The 16,865-nt window shown below is 47.1% G+C and overlaps 1 protein-coding gene across 1 annotated transcript in view; it reads right to left on the reverse strand.

The window, feature by feature from the left end:
- Window positions 1-16,865, reverse strand: part of LOC144000322 (integrin alpha-D-like) — a 123,399-nt gene that overhangs the window by 27,105 nt on the left and 79,429 nt on the right. The window contains exons 18-26 of the mRNA XM_077494060.1: window positions 11,973-12,077; window positions 11,821-11,894; window positions 10,204-10,345; window positions 10,028-10,123; window positions 5,725-5,804; window positions 5,080-5,163; window positions 2,712-2,778; window positions 2,391-2,498; window positions 2,188-2,271 (exon numbers count right to left, since the gene is read on the reverse strand). Of these exons, the coding sequence (XP_077350186.1) occupies window positions 2,188-2,271; window positions 2,391-2,498; window positions 2,712-2,778; window positions 5,080-5,163; window positions 5,725-5,804; window positions 10,028-10,123; window positions 10,204-10,345; window positions 11,821-11,894; window positions 11,973-12,077 (840 nt within the window). The remainder of the gene's footprint in view (window positions 1-2,187; window positions 2,272-2,390; window positions 2,499-2,711; window positions 2,779-5,079; window positions 5,164-5,724; window positions 5,805-10,027; window positions 10,124-10,203; window positions 10,346-11,820; window positions 11,895-11,972; window positions 12,078-16,865) is intronic.

The raw sequence follows: 16,865 nt of genomic DNA on the forward strand, positions 1-16,865 counted from the left end.
GCAGGACCTGAATAATAGCAGAACAGGTCTCTGGTATCATGATCCCCAGAGCCTGGGGGAAGGTGCCTGTAGAGAACTTGAGGTCCTGTAGACTTCTCCCTGTAGCCAAGTACCACAAGGTGGCGACTAGCCTCTGCTCCGGAGTCATGGCTTGCCGCATGCAGGTGTCCTGCTTCGTAAGGGGTGAGCAAAGCCAACAAACGGTCCGTCATCCGGAGATAATTCCTGAAATCATCATGGTTATTTTTCTGGATCTCACGTAGCAAAGGCATGTGAGAGAATTGGTCAAGCTGGAGTAACCAATTCTTGGTCCATGAACTCCTCCCCACCCTATTCATGGACTGGGCTTGGGACAAAGTAAGAACCTCAACACCAAGCCCCCGCACAGCACAAACTCTACGACGAGTATGTACCAAAACGCTCAGCTGGTCAGAACGAACTAACCGAACGCAATGAAGAACAGCAAAATCTGAAAATCAGAAACGATGGACAAGAACGCACTGAAAAAAACAGATACGACCCCACAAGCACAAAATGATCAGCAGTAAAACGTTCGGAAATAAGCACGAGTCCGAAAAGCGCGAATCATCTCTCACCAAACTTCTACCAACATGAGATTAGCAGAAGGAGCCCAAAGGGTGGCGACCTGGGTATTGAACTTCCTTTTTCTAGTCCCGTTGTACGTCACCGCGTTCTTGATGGTTGGAATTTGGTGTGACCGTGTGTAGGCAAGACAGCTTGAGCAAAATCCCATCGGAATTCCGTTGGAAAAACCATCAGAACTTTTTTCCGACCAAAATTCCAATCGTGTGTACGTGGCATTGAAGTTTCGATATCTTACAGAACAATTCAGCTTATCGTATATATTCTGATGACTGAATGTCTGAAGATCCTGGCATGGTCATTACCACTGTCTGAATAGGGGTGATAAATCAGCTTCCACAACGTTGCCATTGGATATTTTATATCCTTATGGATCTGATTTAGCAATACCAACCAGATACATACTTCTTGTCACATTTTAGAGGACATCTCCCAGCGCAAGGTAAATCTTACTGGTGGTAGGACAATACAGTCAACTCTTACTAAGGTCATGTAGATAAAGAATGGGGGTGTTATGGTGTCTGTCGAATGTATAAAGAAGATTCGACGGAGCTAGTATATAGCATACTTTGTGTGACTTTAGAACCCTATTAAAGTCTATGGGACTCCAACGTTCAAAATCTAAAGTGATAATTTTAAAGGCTAATTTGCAAGTTACTGTCCTAAAAAGTGTTTGGGGACCCGGGTCCTGCCCCAGGGGAGTGTTTGGGGACCCGGGTCCTGCCCCAGGGGACATGTATCAATGCAAAAAAAAGTTTCAAAAACGGCCGTTTTTTCGGGAGCAATGATTTTAATAATGATTAAAGTGAAACAATAAAAGTGTAATATTCCTTTAAATTTCGTAGGGGGGGGGGGGGGTTGTCTATAGTATGCCTGTGAAGGGGCGCAAGTTTCTGGTGCTTAGAACTGTCCCTGCACAAAGTGTCATTTATGCAGGAAAAAAAGTCCTTTAAAATCACTCGCAGCTATTATGAATTGTCGGCTCCGTAATACAGAGAACACTCATTGAAAGTCATTGATAAAAAAAAAATAAAATAAAAAAGCATGGGGGTCCCCCAAATTCAATTACCAGGCCCTTCAGGTCTGGTATGGATATTAAGGGGAACCCCGCGTCAAATTAAAAAAAAAATTGACGTGGGGGTCCCCCTAAAAATCCATACCAGATCCTTTATCCGAGCACGCAACCTGGGAGGCCGCAGGAAAAGAGGGGGGGGGGACGAGAGAGCGGCCTCCCCTCCCTCCTGAACTGTACCAGGCCACATGCCCTCAACATTGGGAGGATGTTTTGGGGGTCTGTGACCCCTGAAAGCACCTTGTCCCCATGTTGATGAGGAGAAGGGCCTCATCCTCACAACCCTGGCCGGTGGTTGTGAGGGTCTGCGGGGCGGGGGGCTTATCAGAATCTGGAAGCCCCCTTTAACAAGGGGACCCCCAGATCCCAGTCCCCCCCTGTTTGAAATGGTAAGGGGGTACCATTTCACAAAGAAAGTGTCAAAAATAGTTAAATAAGACTAAGAGATATGCGTTGGGTTATCTACTCTTCAGTACAGGTTACAATGGTATAATGTAGAGGATGATGCCTACCAGAAGTGGACTTGTGCTCAGGAGCTCCTGGTAGTTCTCTGTTGGCATCATCAGAGCCTCTGTGACACATTCGGTGATCTGTGGCTGGACAGGAAAGGAATGATTTATAGCCAAGGGGCTGATGATCAGTTAGAGGAACTAGGGAGCTGTTCATTTTATCATTATTAGGAACATTAATGACAGCACAGAGGTCCAACAGTTACCTGAGAGCTGGTGATATTTGTATTTTCCCAGACAGACAACTTGCCCAATCTCACCGGGAACAGAAATTTGACAGAGAGAGGAAGATGGCGCTCCCCCAGATTCATGACCTGCAGAAGACAACCGTTATTACCTCCTGCTTCTCCCAAATCATCCTTCTGCCATAGAAGACTGGAGATGTCTTAGGCCAATGGATCCCAGCTAAGTGATAGAAGTTCAGGAATAGCACATATCAGTATGGTTGGATTCTTGTGAAGGCACATCTCAGCATGACATTCAGGATACTGAGTAGGACTTCAGACAGAAGCCTCCAACATTCTTACCTTATAGACGTGTTGTATTGAAGTGTCATGGCTGGTGAAGTTCTGGTATTTGCTGGATTCTTCAAGGCTGGGAATAGATGAGGAGACATCATCTGTAGCATACAATGTAGACTTCAGACCCCAGAGCCCTGCTGCTTTATCATAACATAACAAAAAAAAATCCAGCAGGCATGAGGGAGCTACTTATAACAGACATAAAAGGTGTACAGACCCGGCAACTCAGCTTAGAATGATGGAAACTACACATAATGGGCACAGAAGATGGGCAGGTCTGGGAACTCAGCACAGGGATGGTGGGAACCCCCCATAATGGGTACAGCAGGCGTACAGACCTGGGAACTCAGCACAGGGATGGTGGGAACCCCTCATAATAGGCACAGTGGTTGTACAGACCTGGAAACCCAGCACAAGGATGATGGGAACCCTTCATAATGGGCACAGCGGCCAGGGAACTCAGCACAGGCATGATGGGAACCTGCCATTCTGCTCTTTGACAGTGATATGTGAGGTTGCTGGTTCCTTAGCTCCTGTGCTTCCAGAGACCAGGGGCTAAAGTTGCTTCTCTGCCCCAGGAGGGACCCTAATGAAGGGCGAGGCTCTCTGGGGACCCAGATGTAAGGGAGGCAGCTCTCTGGGGACCCTGATGTAAGGGTAGGCTCTCAGGATGACTACCATAATGCCTGCCAAGCGTATGACTTTCTTTACTTCGCTACTATGGGGTTTAGCCCCAGATCTTTTGTAGACCCAGCAACGTCCCTGGTGGGGATAAGGGGCATCCTGTCCAGTGATAAAAAGTGCTCTCTGTGTCAGGGTGTAGGACATTTGGCAAAGGATTGTAACATCATAAGGTGCAATCTGTGCAATGCGGTGGGACAGCCTTACAGTCAGTGTCCTGAGGTAATGCACCATAAGTCTGAGCTCATGAGAGAGTTCTTCCGCCTGGACATGGAGGATGCACAGAGCTCAGTACCTAAAGTGCCTGTGAGTCCATCTAAGTCTGTGCCAATACCCAATATGTCTGTGTCTTCCCAGTCTGTGGTTTATGTGGGAACCCTCATTATGGGCACAGCAGGTGTACAGACCCAGGAACTCAGCATGGGGATGGTGGAAACACCTCATATTGGGCACACCAGGTGTTCAGACTCAAAAACTCAGCACAGGGATGGTGGGAACCCCTCATAATGGACACACCATGTGTACAGACCCAGGAACTCAGACCAGGAATAGTGGGGACCCCTCATGGGTACAGCAGGTGTACAGACCCAGGGATGGTGGGAACCCCTCATAATGGACACACCATGTTTACAGACCCGGGAACTCAGACCAGGGATAGTGGGGACTCCTCATTATGGGTACAGCAGGTGTACAGACCCGGGGATGATGGGAACTCCTCATAATGGACACACCATGTGTACAGACCCGGGAACTCAGACCAGGGATAGTGGGGACCCCTCATTATGGGTACAGCAGGTGTACAGACCCGGGGATGGTGGGGACACCTCATAATGGACACACCATGTGTACAGACCCGGGAACTCAGACCAGGGATAGTGGGGACCCCTTATGGGTACTGCAGGTGTACAGACCCGGGGATGGCGGGGACACCTCATAATGGACACACCATGTGTACAGACCCGGGAACTCAGACCAGGGATAGTGGGGACCCCTCATTATGGGTACAGCAGGTGTACAGACCTGGGGATGGTGGGAACCCCTCATTATGGGTACAGCAGGTGTACAGACCCGGGAACTCAGACCAGGGATAGTGGGAACCCCTCATGGGTACAGCAGGTGTACAGACCCGGGGATGGTGGAAACCCCTCATAATGGACACACCATGTTTACAAACCCGGGAACTCAGACCAGGGATAGTGGGGACCCCTCATTATGGGTACAGCAGGTGTACAGACCCGGGGATGGTGGGAACACCTCATAGTGGACACACCATGTTTACAGACCCGGGAACTCAGACCAGGGATAGTGGGGACCCCTCATTATGGGTACAGCAGGTGTACAGACCCGGGGATGGTGGGAACTCCTCATAATGGACACACCATGTGTACAGACCCGGGAACTCAGACCAGGGATAGTGGGGACCCCTCATTATGGGTACAGCAGGTGTACAGACCCGGGGATAGTGGGGACACCTTATAATAGACACTTAAGGTGCACAGACCCAGGAACTTAGTGTGCAGAGAGATCTCATTAATTGAGTCCCTGAGAGACACAAGAACCTGTCAGATGGGTTAAGTCTCCAGCATCCACCAAACACTGAAATATCACTTCTGGGTGAATTTTTCCATTTAACTTTCCTTTTGAATTGCCTGATTCCATTTTATGGTTGCTCTCCTGGGTTCCACTGGCTCACCTGTTGATGGTCACATAGATGGCATAAAGAACTCTTAGCTGAGAAGAGGCTTTTGTGACATCATTGGAAGATTTTCTGTTATCGCTGTGAAGAGACCATAAATCACAGTTAATCACAGACTAGGAAATACCCGATTTATAATGGGGCAAAATAAGCAATTGTCTCAGTCCCGCCACTAACAGGGTGTCCACTATACAAAATATATATTTATTAAAAGAAAAGTTAAACATTTGCATTGACAGGTTCAGAGTTTAGTTGCGTTGGGTAAATTGTTGAGTCAGCCATTGCCGTCTATGGAAATGAATGAGTACATAGAGGCATGGCTGTGTTTTGTTTGTAATTTGTCTTCCCTAATCATCCATTTGGAGTTTGTCTGGTTTGTGTGTACATGTACAGTATTTCCTTCAGACATATAACTCATTTGTTCTTTCTATGTATGTACAGTATAACCTGTCAGTTGACATGGAGTAAATGGACTTTGATGTGTAATTCTGGTGATTCGCCACATATTTTAATTCCTGTGTTATGAGGGCCCCACCAAACCTGAAGTGCCCTGGGCCCCTCGGGGTCCAACTCTGCCCCTGATTCTACTATAGGTGTGAGTGTCCAAGGTGCCAGGATGAAGTAAGGTGGAATGGTGGTTACCTCACCGCACTGGCCGTCAACATCAACATGTCTCCAAGATCAGCAGTTGGTGAAACATGAAAGCTCACCATGAAGAGCACCTGAAAGAGATCGAGAGACCAAGATTTGAGGGACTTCTAGAGACAATGTGTTCTATGGGAAAGGGGCAAAGATGGAGGTTAATGGAAAAGGCATGCAATATTTCAGCGTAAAGCACTAAAATATGGAGGTCCATCTAGCTCAGCATTGGGTCTCATGCATTCTAACTCTCTCTAGCAGTCTCCTTGAAGCCCAGTATTGGGTTTCATGTACTCTTAGCCCTTGTACACACGGTCGGACATTCCGACAACAAAATCCATCGGATTTTGTCCGACAAATTTTGTCCGAAACTTGTGTTGCATACACACGGTTGAAAAAAGTTGTCGAAGAAGAATTTACGGACACAAATAACATTTGTACACATTATAGGGGGTATTTCGGGGAAAGCACTACAATGGAGCTGACAAAATGCATTGTTAAGGGACTAGGCTATAGGTGTACAGTGGTGTGAAAAAGTGTTTGCCCCCTTCCTCATTTCCTGCTCCTTTGCATGTTTGTCACACTTAAGTGTTTCGGAACATCAAACCAATTTAAATAATAGTCAAGGACAACACAAGTAAACACAAAATGCAATTTGTAAATGAAGGTGTTTATTATTAAAGGAGAAAAAAAATCCAAACCATCATGGCCCTGTGTGAAAAAGTGATTGCCCCCCTTGTTAAAACATACTATAACTGTGGTTGTCCACACCTGAGTTCAATTTCTCTAGCCACACCCAGGCCTGATTATTGCCACACCTGTTCACAATCAAGGCATCACTTAAATAGGAGCTGCTTGACACAGTAAGGTCCACCAGAAGATCCTTAAAAGCTACACATCATGCCGAGACCCAAAGAAATTCAGGAACAATTGAGAAAGAAAGTAATTGAGATCTATCAGTCTGGAAAGGGTTATAAAGCCATTTCCAAAGCTTTGGGAATCCAGCGAACCACAGTGAGAGCCATTATCCACAAATGGCGAAGACATGGAACAGTGGTGAACCTTCCCAGGAGTGGCCGGCCGCCCAAAATGACCCCAAGAGCGCAGCGACGACTCATCCAAGAGGTCACAAAAGACCCCACAACAACGTCCAAGGAACTGCAGGCCTCACTTGCCTCAGTTAAGGTCAGCGTTCATGCCTCCACCATCAGGAAAAGACTGGGCAAAAATGGCCTGCATGGCAGAGTTCCAAGGAGAAAACCACTGCTGAGCAAAAAGAACATCAAAGCTCGTCTCAATTTCTCCACAACTCATCTTGATGATCCCCAAGACTTTTGGGACAACATTCTGTGGACCGATGAGACAAAAGTGGAACTCTTTGGAAGGTGTGTGTCCAAGTATATCTGGCGTAGAAGGAACACTGCATTTCAGAAAAAGAACATTATACCAACAGTAAAATATGGTGGTGGTAGTGTGATGGTCTGGGGCTGTTTTGCTGCTTCAGGACCTGGAAGACTTGCCGTGATAAAAGGAACTATGAATTCTGCTGTCTACCAAGAGATCCTGAAGGAGAATGTCCGACCATCTGTTCGTGTACTCAAGCTGAAACCAACTTGGGTTCTGCAGCAGGACAATGATCCTAAACACACCAGCAAGTCCACCACCGAATGGCTGAAGAAAAACAAAATGAAGACTTTGGAGTGGCCTAGCCAAAGTCCTGACCTGAATCCTATTGAAATGTTGTGGTATGACCTTAAAAAGGCCGTTCATGCTCGAAAACCCTCTAATATAACTGAATTAGGACAATTCTGCAAAGATGAGTGGGCCAAAATTCCTCCAGGACGCTGTAAAAGCCTCATTGCACGTTATCGCAAACGCTTGGTTGCAGTTGTTGCTGCTAAGGGTGGCCCAACCAGTTATTAGGTTTAGGGGGCAATCACTTTTTCACACAGGGCCATGATGGTTTGGATTTTTTTTTCACCTTCAATAGTAAACACCTTCATTTACAAATTGCATTTTGTGTTTACTTGTGTTGTCCTTGACTATTGTTTAAATTGGTTTGATGTTCCGAAACACTTAAGTGTGACAAACATGCAAAGGAACAGGAAATGAGGAAGGGGGCAAACACTTTTTCACACCACTGTATATGGGCCCAGGATAGCATGCTGTGGGGAGGTTAGTGAAGGCAAATATGCATGTAGGCCAAAAAAGGAGCATTAAAACCTTCACAAAAACATTAAATACATAGAATGTGATGTTAAGAAGAGAAAACTTACCCTAATATAGTCCTTCTGCTGGACATGAATGATGGCAGAACAGGTCTCTGGGATAATGATCCCCAGAGCCTGGGGGGAGATGTCTGTAGAGAACTTGAGGTCCTGTAGACTTCTCCCCGTAGCGTAGTACCGCAAGGTGGCGATTAGCCTCTGCTCGGGAGTGATGGATTGCTGCATGCAGGTGTCCTGCTTCATAATATAAGGGGTGAGAAAGCCAACAGACAGGGTCTGTCATTGGGAGACATTTCCTGAAATCATCAGGATTATTCTCCTGGATCTCACGCAGCAAAGGCATATGAGAGAATTGGTCACGCTGGAGTAACCAATTCTTGGTCCATGAACTCCTCCTCGCTCTGTTCGTGGACTGGGCTTGGGTCAAAGTAAGAACCCCCACCAAGCCCCTGCACACCACAAACTGTACGACGAGTACGTACCCGCAACATGGCTTCAAAACGGTATGCTGGTCAGAATGAACTGAATAGAATGCACTGAAGAACAGCAAGGCCTGTGAAGAGAGAGCTGAAAATCAGCAACGAGCGGACAAGAACGCACTGAAAACCAGATACGAACCCACAAGCACAAACTGAACAGCAGTTCAAAGGATCTGAAAAGCAAGAGTCTGAAAAGCGCGGATCGTCTTTAACCAAACTTCTACTAACACAAGATTAGCAGAAGGAGCCCAAAGGGTGGCGCACTGGGTATTGAACTTCCTTTTTCTAGTCCCGTTGTACGTGTTGTACGTCACCGCATTCTTGACGGTCGGACTTTGGTGTGATCGTGTGTAGGCAAGACAGTTTCAGTGGAATTCCGTCGGAACTCTGCCGGAAAAACCTTCAGAGTTTATTCAGACGGGGAAACCTGTCATGTGTACATGCCATTACTCTCTCTAGCAGTCTCTGTCTCCTCCTAGCCTGGTGTTGGGTCTCATGCACTCTTACTATCTCTAGTAGTCTTGGTCTCCTCCTAGCCTGCCGTAGGATCTCATGCACTCTCACTATCTCTAGCAATGTCTGTCTCCTCCTAGCCCAGTGTTTCGTCTCATGCTCTCTTACTATCTCTAGCAGCCTCTATCTCCTCCTAGCCCAGTGTTGGGTCTCCTGCTCTCTTACTATCTCTAGCAGCCTCTATCTCCTCCTAGCCCAGTGTTGGGTCTCCTGCTCTCTTACTATCTCTAGCAGTCTCTGTTTCCTCCTAGCCCAGTGTTGGGTCTCATGCTCTCTTACTATCTCTAGCAGTGTCTGTCTCCTCCTAGCCCAGTGTTGGGTCTCATGCACTCTCACTATCTCTAGCAGTCTCTATCTCCTCCTAGCCCAGTGTTGGGTCTCATGCTCTCTTACAATCTCTAGCAGTCTTGGTCTCCTCCTAGCCCAGTGTTGGGTCTCCTGCTCTCTTACTATCTCTAGCAGTGTCTGTCTCCTCCTAGCCCAGTGTTGGGTCTCATGCTCTCTCACTATCTCTAGCAGTCTCTGTTTCCTCCTAGCCCAGTGTTGGGTCTCATGCACTCTTACAATCTCTAGCAGTCTCGGTCTCCTCCTAGCCCAATATTGGGTCTTACGCACTCTTACTCTCTCTAGTAGGGCTCTAGTAATCTCTCTCAGTCTACTCTTAGCCTGGTGTTGGGTCTCATGCACTTTCACACTCTTTATAGCAGTCTCTTGTAGTCTCTACCAGTCTCCTCTTAAGTGGTAATGGGTCTTATGCACTCCTCTCTCAAGCAGTCTCAGTCTCCTCAAAGCCTGGCACTGAGTTTACTGTTTTCTTCCTCTCTCTAGCAGTCTCATCCACCTCCCAGCCCAACATTGGGTCTTACACTCTATGGCAGTCTCTAGTAGTCCCTAGCTGGCTCTTCTGAAATGATGTTGAGTCTCATGCACTTTTACTCTCTCTAGGAGACTTGTGTAGTCCCCAACAGTCTCCACTTAGCCTGGTGTTGGGTCCCATGCACAGTTACACTCTTTGGCATCCTCTAGTAGTCCCTAGCTGTCTCCTCTTTACATGTTGTTGGACCTCATGCAGCAGTCCGCACTTACCATAGTGTTGGCCCTCAGGAGAGGCCTGTTGACTGCACAATTCAACACTCTCTGGCCCTCTGTAGTTGAGCATGACACCCCCACCTTCCTGTTGCTCTATAAGACATACACAGCAAAAATGAGATTCCGCCTGAACACAGAGACCCCCCTTCCTGTAGGACAGAGCACCCCTTTACCTCAATCAGAGACACCTTTTGATATGATAGACTGGAGGGGAAGGGGATAAGAATACGAGCGTTAAAGGAATCATCTCCCTCATTCTTCACGGAAACCGTTACACTGATGTTTAAATCTGCTCCAACCACCAGCTCGGTGACGCTGTCAGGGAGACATAAGAACGATCTTCAAATGCTCATTTGAGATGTGATTTTTTGTTGTTGTGCGTGTTGTCAAATTGGGCACAAAAATAAGCCGTAATAAACCAGAAAAAAAGCCAATGGTCACACTGGAAAGATAAATGTACAACTCAAAAAAAGAATAAAGTGACCTATCACTAGGTTGATCTTGAGCCCTAATCCTGAGCATGAAATTAACCTCTAGCCCTAAGTGTTAGCCTCAGAATGAACCTTACCCCAAACCCGACTAACCCCTAAAACTAGTCCTATACATTGACTTACATTCTTAGTGTTGCGTTCACCCTCCGAAAGGGCCTATGGTTTGCCCCGGGTTCCTTCCCAAGTTCAGAGCAGCAGCAGCCAGGCACAAGGCAACGGTCACTCTCAAGTCTCAATAAACCGTCTAGGGGTTGATTTCCTTTTACATTTATTGCTGAATGACTGAGATAGGAACATGGGGAGCTGTGGGATACTCCAGAACCCTGAGCAGTAGAAAAAAGGACACGTTTCAATGTCCATGGGCAGGCAAACTTTGGCCTCAATGCACAAGGGGTTGAAGTAGCAGCAGTAGACACTAGGATCCTGCATACGGGTCTGTACTTACAGGATACGTGGATGCCTCCTTCGAAATATCCAAAGACTTTCCTTGGAGAACCTTCCAAACTGGATCATCAGAAGAAAATCCCTTGTATAGCTGCAGCAAGTCTCAGCAAGTAGGGCCCCTCAGTTCAGAAGAAGCTGAGACCATAGTGGACACAGGCAGATTTTCAGCTGGGCTGTCAGGAAGGCAGGGATTTCCTTCTTCCGGACAAGAACAAGGCTGCCCGAGGCCCCAGACAATTTATGCACTCCTCAGCCACCTACTGGGCATCCTCCCCCCAGGGATTGGCTGAGACAGGAATAAATATTCAGACTGCTGACTTGCATCCTCCCAACCCACTATATTCTGTAATCCTCCAGAAGACAGGCCCGCAGAGCCCAGAACTGCCCAAAGCAATCACAAACTGCTCGACTGATTACAGTGGAGCCAAACAGAACTAAATGTATCTAACTTTCCTAGGGTGCTACATAAGCGCAAATGTTAACCTAAACATAAACCTAAACTAAAGCTTAGCCCTACTCTGAAACATAACCTAACGATACCCTAGTCCTAACACTTAAGGTAAGTCTACCCCTTCATCTTGACATTCTAGGGCAGTGATGGCAAACCTTGGCACTCCTGATGTTTTGAAACTACATTTCCCATGATGCTCCACTACACTGCAGAGTGCATGAGCATCATGGGAAATGTAGTTCCAAAACATCTGGGGTGCCAAGGTTCGCCATCACTGTTCTAGGGTTTATAAAAATATTACCATCCCTAAAAAAACAAAGATGTTGCTAATAGCTCAGTTTATGAATGTGACATTTTTATGGAACTTTCTAGAGCCACTTGTAATATTGTCAGTGTTATCTTACTTTGAGAAGGTGATGTTGACTTTCAGGTCGTCCTCACACACTCCATCCCCACCGCAATTCTTCTGAAATAGAAGCTGATAAAGTGACATTGTCAGTCAATTGATTCAGAGTTAAGACCCTAATCAGCCCCAGCTCACGTGTGCCCTCCGTACCTCTTCCGAGATTCTGCGTTTCGAGTCCTCACTCAATACAGGGGATCCAATAACTGAGAAGTTAAGAAAGACTCGAAGAGGAGACAGAGAGTCCTCCACACACTCCTGAGACACAGAGACAGGAGAAATGAGCGATCTCTAAAACACTACAAACCCATGTCATACTGGCTGGGACCTGGTACTGGACTCATGACCATGTAAGAGAAAAAGGGGGGGTGGACATTGAGTAGTGGTAGAGTTGGATCAGGGTGAGGGTTATTCTTAGCAGTAGGATCGGATTGGATTATGCTGAGGGTTAGCGATAGAGGTAGGGTCGGATCAGGGTGAGGGTTACTCTTAGGAGTGGGGTTGGATTAAGGTGAGGGTTAGTATTAGTGGTAGGGTCTGATGAGGGTGAGGGCTACTCTTAGGAGTGGGATTGGATTATGGTGAGGGTTAGTATTAGTGGTAGGGTCTGATGAGGGTGAGGGCTACTCTTAGGAGTGGGGTTGGATTAAGGTGAGGGTTAGTATTAGTGGTAGGGTCTGATGAGGGTGAGGGCTACTCTTAGGAGTGGGGTTGGATTAAGGTGAGGGTTAGTATTAGTGGTAGGGTCTGATGAGGGTGAGGGCTACTCTTAGGAGTGGGATTGGATTATGGTGAGGGTTAGTATTAGTGGTAGGGTCTGATGAGGGTGAGGGCTACTCTTAGGAGTGGGATTGGATTATGGTGAGGGTTAGTATTAGTGGTAGGGTCTGATGAGGGTGAGGGCCACTCTTAACAGGAGGATCGGATTAGGGTGAAGGTTAGCATTAGAGGTAGGGTCAGGTCAGGGTGAGGGCTACTCTTAAGTGTATGATTAGATTAGTGTGAGGGTTAGTTTTAGCAGTAGGATTGGATTAGGGTGAAGATTAGTTTTAGCGGTAGGGTCAGATCAGTGTGAGGGTTACTCTTAACTGTATGATTACATTAGGGTGAGGGTTACTCTTAGCCCTTGTACACACGGTCGGAGAATCCGTCGGAATGTGTCCTATCGGACTGTGTTGTCGGATAATCCGACCGCGTGTGGTATGCATCGGACTGATTCAGTTGGAATATCCGTCGGACCCAATTTTCCAACACGTTGGAAATATTTCCCGACCAACTGGGCCGATCGGACCTAATCCGATCATGTGTAGAGAATTTTGATCGGACCAAGTGCCACGCATGCTCAGATCAAATTCCTACGTCAAAGCTATTGGCTACTAGCCTGAATGTAGTCCCATCGTAACGAAATAACATCATCACGTTCTGAATGATCGGATTTTTCGACAACTTGTGTGTATGCAACAGTTTCGGACAAGATCCGACGGATTTGGTTGTCGAAATCTCCGACCGTGTGTACGCGGCATTAGACATAGGTTTGGATCAGGGTTACTCGTAGGACTGGAACGAGGTGATGGTTACTTTTAAAAAGCAAGGTTGTATTAGGGTGAGGATTACTCTTAGATGTAGGACTGGAACAAGGTGAGGGTTACTCCTAAAAGCAGGGTTGGATCAAGGTGAGGGCTACTCTAAGCCCTTGTACACATGGTCGGAGATTCCGACAACCAAATCTGTCGGATTTTGTCCGAAACTGTTGCATACACACGGTCGGACAAAGTTGTCGGAAAATCCGACGTGATGACGTTATTTCGTTACGACGGGACTACGTTCAGGCTAGTAGCCAATAGCTTTGGTGTAGGAATTTGATCTGAGCATGCGTGGCACTTTGTCCGATTGGAATTCTCTACACATGATCGGAGTATGTCCGATCAGAGCATTTTGTCTGAAAATTTTACCAACAAGTTGGAAAGCTTGGTCCATCGGATACTCAGACGCTAACAGTCCAATGGAGACCACACACAGTCGGAAGATCCGACAAATCGGTCTGATCGGACACATTCCGTCGGAATCTCCGACAGTGTGTACAAGGGCTTACAGGTAGGGTTGGATCAGGGTAAGGCTTATTTCTGTTGTCAGGTGGGATTCAGGTGAGAATTATGCCCCGTACACACGGTCGGATTCTCCAACATAAAATTTCAATGGATAGGGTGAAAGTTACTCTTACTGGCAGGGCTGAATCACAGTGAGGGTTTCTTTTTGTGGAAGGGTTTACTCAGGGAGTCAGGGTGAAGGTTTTTCTTAGCAGTAGGGTGGAATCAGGGTGAGGTTTGCTGTTAGTGGCCAGATTGGATTATCATGAGGGTTACACTTAGCAGTAAAATTGAATGATGGTGAGGTTTATTTTTAGTGGGGGGGGGGGGGAGATTATCGTGAGGGTTACTCTTAGTGGTAGGGTGGAATGAGGGTAAGGGTTACTATTAGTGGTAAGGTGGAATGAGTGTAAGGGTTACTCTTAGTGGTAGGGTGGAATGAGGGTAAAGGTTACTCTTAGTGGTAGGGGGGAATGAGGGTAAGGGTTACTCTTAGTGGCGGCATTGGATTATGGTGAGGGTTCACTTTTAGTGGTGGGGTAGGATTGTGGTGAGGGTTACTCTTAGTGGTAGGGTGGAATGAGGGTGAGGGTTACTCTTAGTGGTGGGGTTGGATTATGGTGAGGGTTATTCTTAGTGGTAGGGTGGAATGAGGGTGAGGGTGATTCTTAGTGGTAGGGTGGAATGAGGGTAAGGGTTATTCTTAGTGGTAGGGTGGAATGAGGGTGAGGGTTACCCTTAGTGGTAGGGTGGAATGAGGGTGAGGGTGATTCTTAGTGGTAGGGTGGAATGAGGGTAAGGGTTATTCTTAGTGGTAGGGTGGAATGAGGGTGAGGGTTATTCTTAGTGGTAGGGTGGAATGAGGGTAAGGGTTATTCTTAGTGGTAGGGTGGAATGAGGGTGAGGGTTATTCTTAGTGGTAGGGTGGAATGAGGGCGAGGGTTATTCTTAGTGGTAGGGTTGAATGAGGGCGAGGGTTATTCTTAGTGGTAGGGTGGAATGAGGGTGAGGGTTATTCTTAGTGGTAGGGTGGAATGAGGGTGAGGGTTATTCTTAGTGGTAGGGTGGAATGAGGGTGAAGGTTATTCTTAGTGGTAGGGTGGAATGAGGGTGAGGGTTATTCTTAGTGGTAGGGTGGAATGAGGGTGAGGGTGATTCTTAGTGGTAGGGTGGAATGAGGGTGAGGGTGATTCTTAGTGGTAGGGTGGAATGAGGGTGAGGGTTATTCTTAGTGGTAGGGTGGAATGAGGGTGAGGGTTATTCTTAGTGGTAGGGTGGAATGAGGGTGAGGGTTATTCTTAGTGGTAGGGTGGAATGAGGGTGAGGGTTATTCTTAGTGGTAGGGTGGAATGAGGGTGAGGGTGATTCTTAGTGGTAGGGTGGAATGAGGGTGAGGGTTATTCTTAGTGGTAGGGTGGAATGAGGGTGAGGGTGATTCTTAGTGGTAGGGTGGAATGAGGGTGATTCTTAGTGGTAGGGTGGAATGAGGGTGATTCTTAGTGGTAGGGTGGAATGAGGGTGAGGGTTATTCTTAGTGGTAGGGTGGAATGAGGGTAAGGGTTATTCTTAGTGGTAGGGTGGAATGAGGGTGAGGGTGATTCTTAGTGGTAGGGTGGAATGAGGGTGAGGGTTATTCTTAGTGGTAGGGTGGAATGAGGGTGAGGGTGATTCTTAGTGGTAGGGTGGAATGAGGGTGATTCTTAGTGGTAGGGTGGAATGAGGGTGATTCTTAGTGGTAGGGTGGAATGAGGGTGATTCTTAGTGGTAGGGTGGAATGAGGGTGATTCTTAGTGGTAGGGTGGAATGAGGGTGATTCTTAGTGGTAGGGTGAAATGAGGGTGAAGGTGATTCTTAGTGGTAGGGTGGAATGAGGGTGAGGGTTATTCTTAGTGGTAGGGTGGAATGAGGGTGAGGGTGATTCTTAGTGGTAGGGTGGAATGAGGGTGATTCTTAGTAGTAGGGTGGAATAAGGGTGAGGGTGATTATTAGTGGTAGGGTGGAATGAGGGTGATTCTTAGTGGTAGGGTGAAATGAGGGTGAAGGTGATTCTTAGTGGTAGGGTGGAATGAGGGTGAAGGTGATTCTTAGTGGTAGGGTGGAATGAGGGTGAGGGTGATTCTTAGTGGTAGGGTGGAATGAGGGTGATTCTTAGTGGTAGGGTGGAATGAGGGTGAGGGTGATTCTTAGTGGTAGGGTGAAATGAGGGTGAAGGTGATTCTTAGTGGTAGGGTGGAATGAGGGTGAGGGTGATTCTTAGTGGTAGGGTGGAATGAGGGTGATTCTTAGTGGTAGGGTGGAATGAGGGTTATTCTTAGTGGTAGGGTGGAATGAGGGTGAAGGTGATTCTTAGTGGTAGGGTGGAATGAGGGTGAGGGTTACTCTTTGTGGTAGGGTGGAATGAGGGTGAGGGTTATTCTTAGTGGTAGGGTGGAATGAGGGTGATTCTTAGTGGTAGGGTGGAATGAGGGTTATTCTTAGTGGTAGGGTGGAATGAGGGTGATTCTTAGTGGTAGGGTGGAATGAGGGTGATTCTTAGTGGTAGGGTGGAATGAGGGTGAGGGTTACTCTTTGTGGTAGGGTGGAATGAGGGTAAGGGTTATTCTTAGTGGTAGGGTGGAATGAGGGTGAGGGTTATTCTTAGTGGTAGGGTGGAATGAGGGTAAGGGTTATTCTTAGTGGTAGGGTGGAATGAGAGTGAGGGTGATTCTTAGTGGTAGGGTGGAATGAGGGTGAGGGTTATTCTTAGTGGTAGGGTGGAATGAGGGTGAGGGTGATTCTTAGTGGTAGGGTGGAATGAGGGTGAGGGTGATTCTTAGTGGTAGGGTGGAATGAGGGTGATTCTTAGTGGTAGGGTGGAATGAGGGTGAGGGTTATTCTTAGTGGTAGGGTGGAATGAGGGTAAGGGTTATTCTTAGTGGTAGGGTGGAATGAGGGTGAGGGTGATTCTTAGTGGTAGGGT

Source organism: Lithobates pipiens, unplaced genomic scaffold (assembly GCF_037356315.1).
Source record: "Lithobates pipiens isolate NorthernLeopardFrog02 unplaced genomic scaffold, aLitPip1_a1.2 Scaffold_22, whole genome shotgun sequence".
NCBI lineage: Eukaryota > Metazoa > Chordata > Amphibia > Anura > Ranidae > Lithobates > Lithobates pipiens.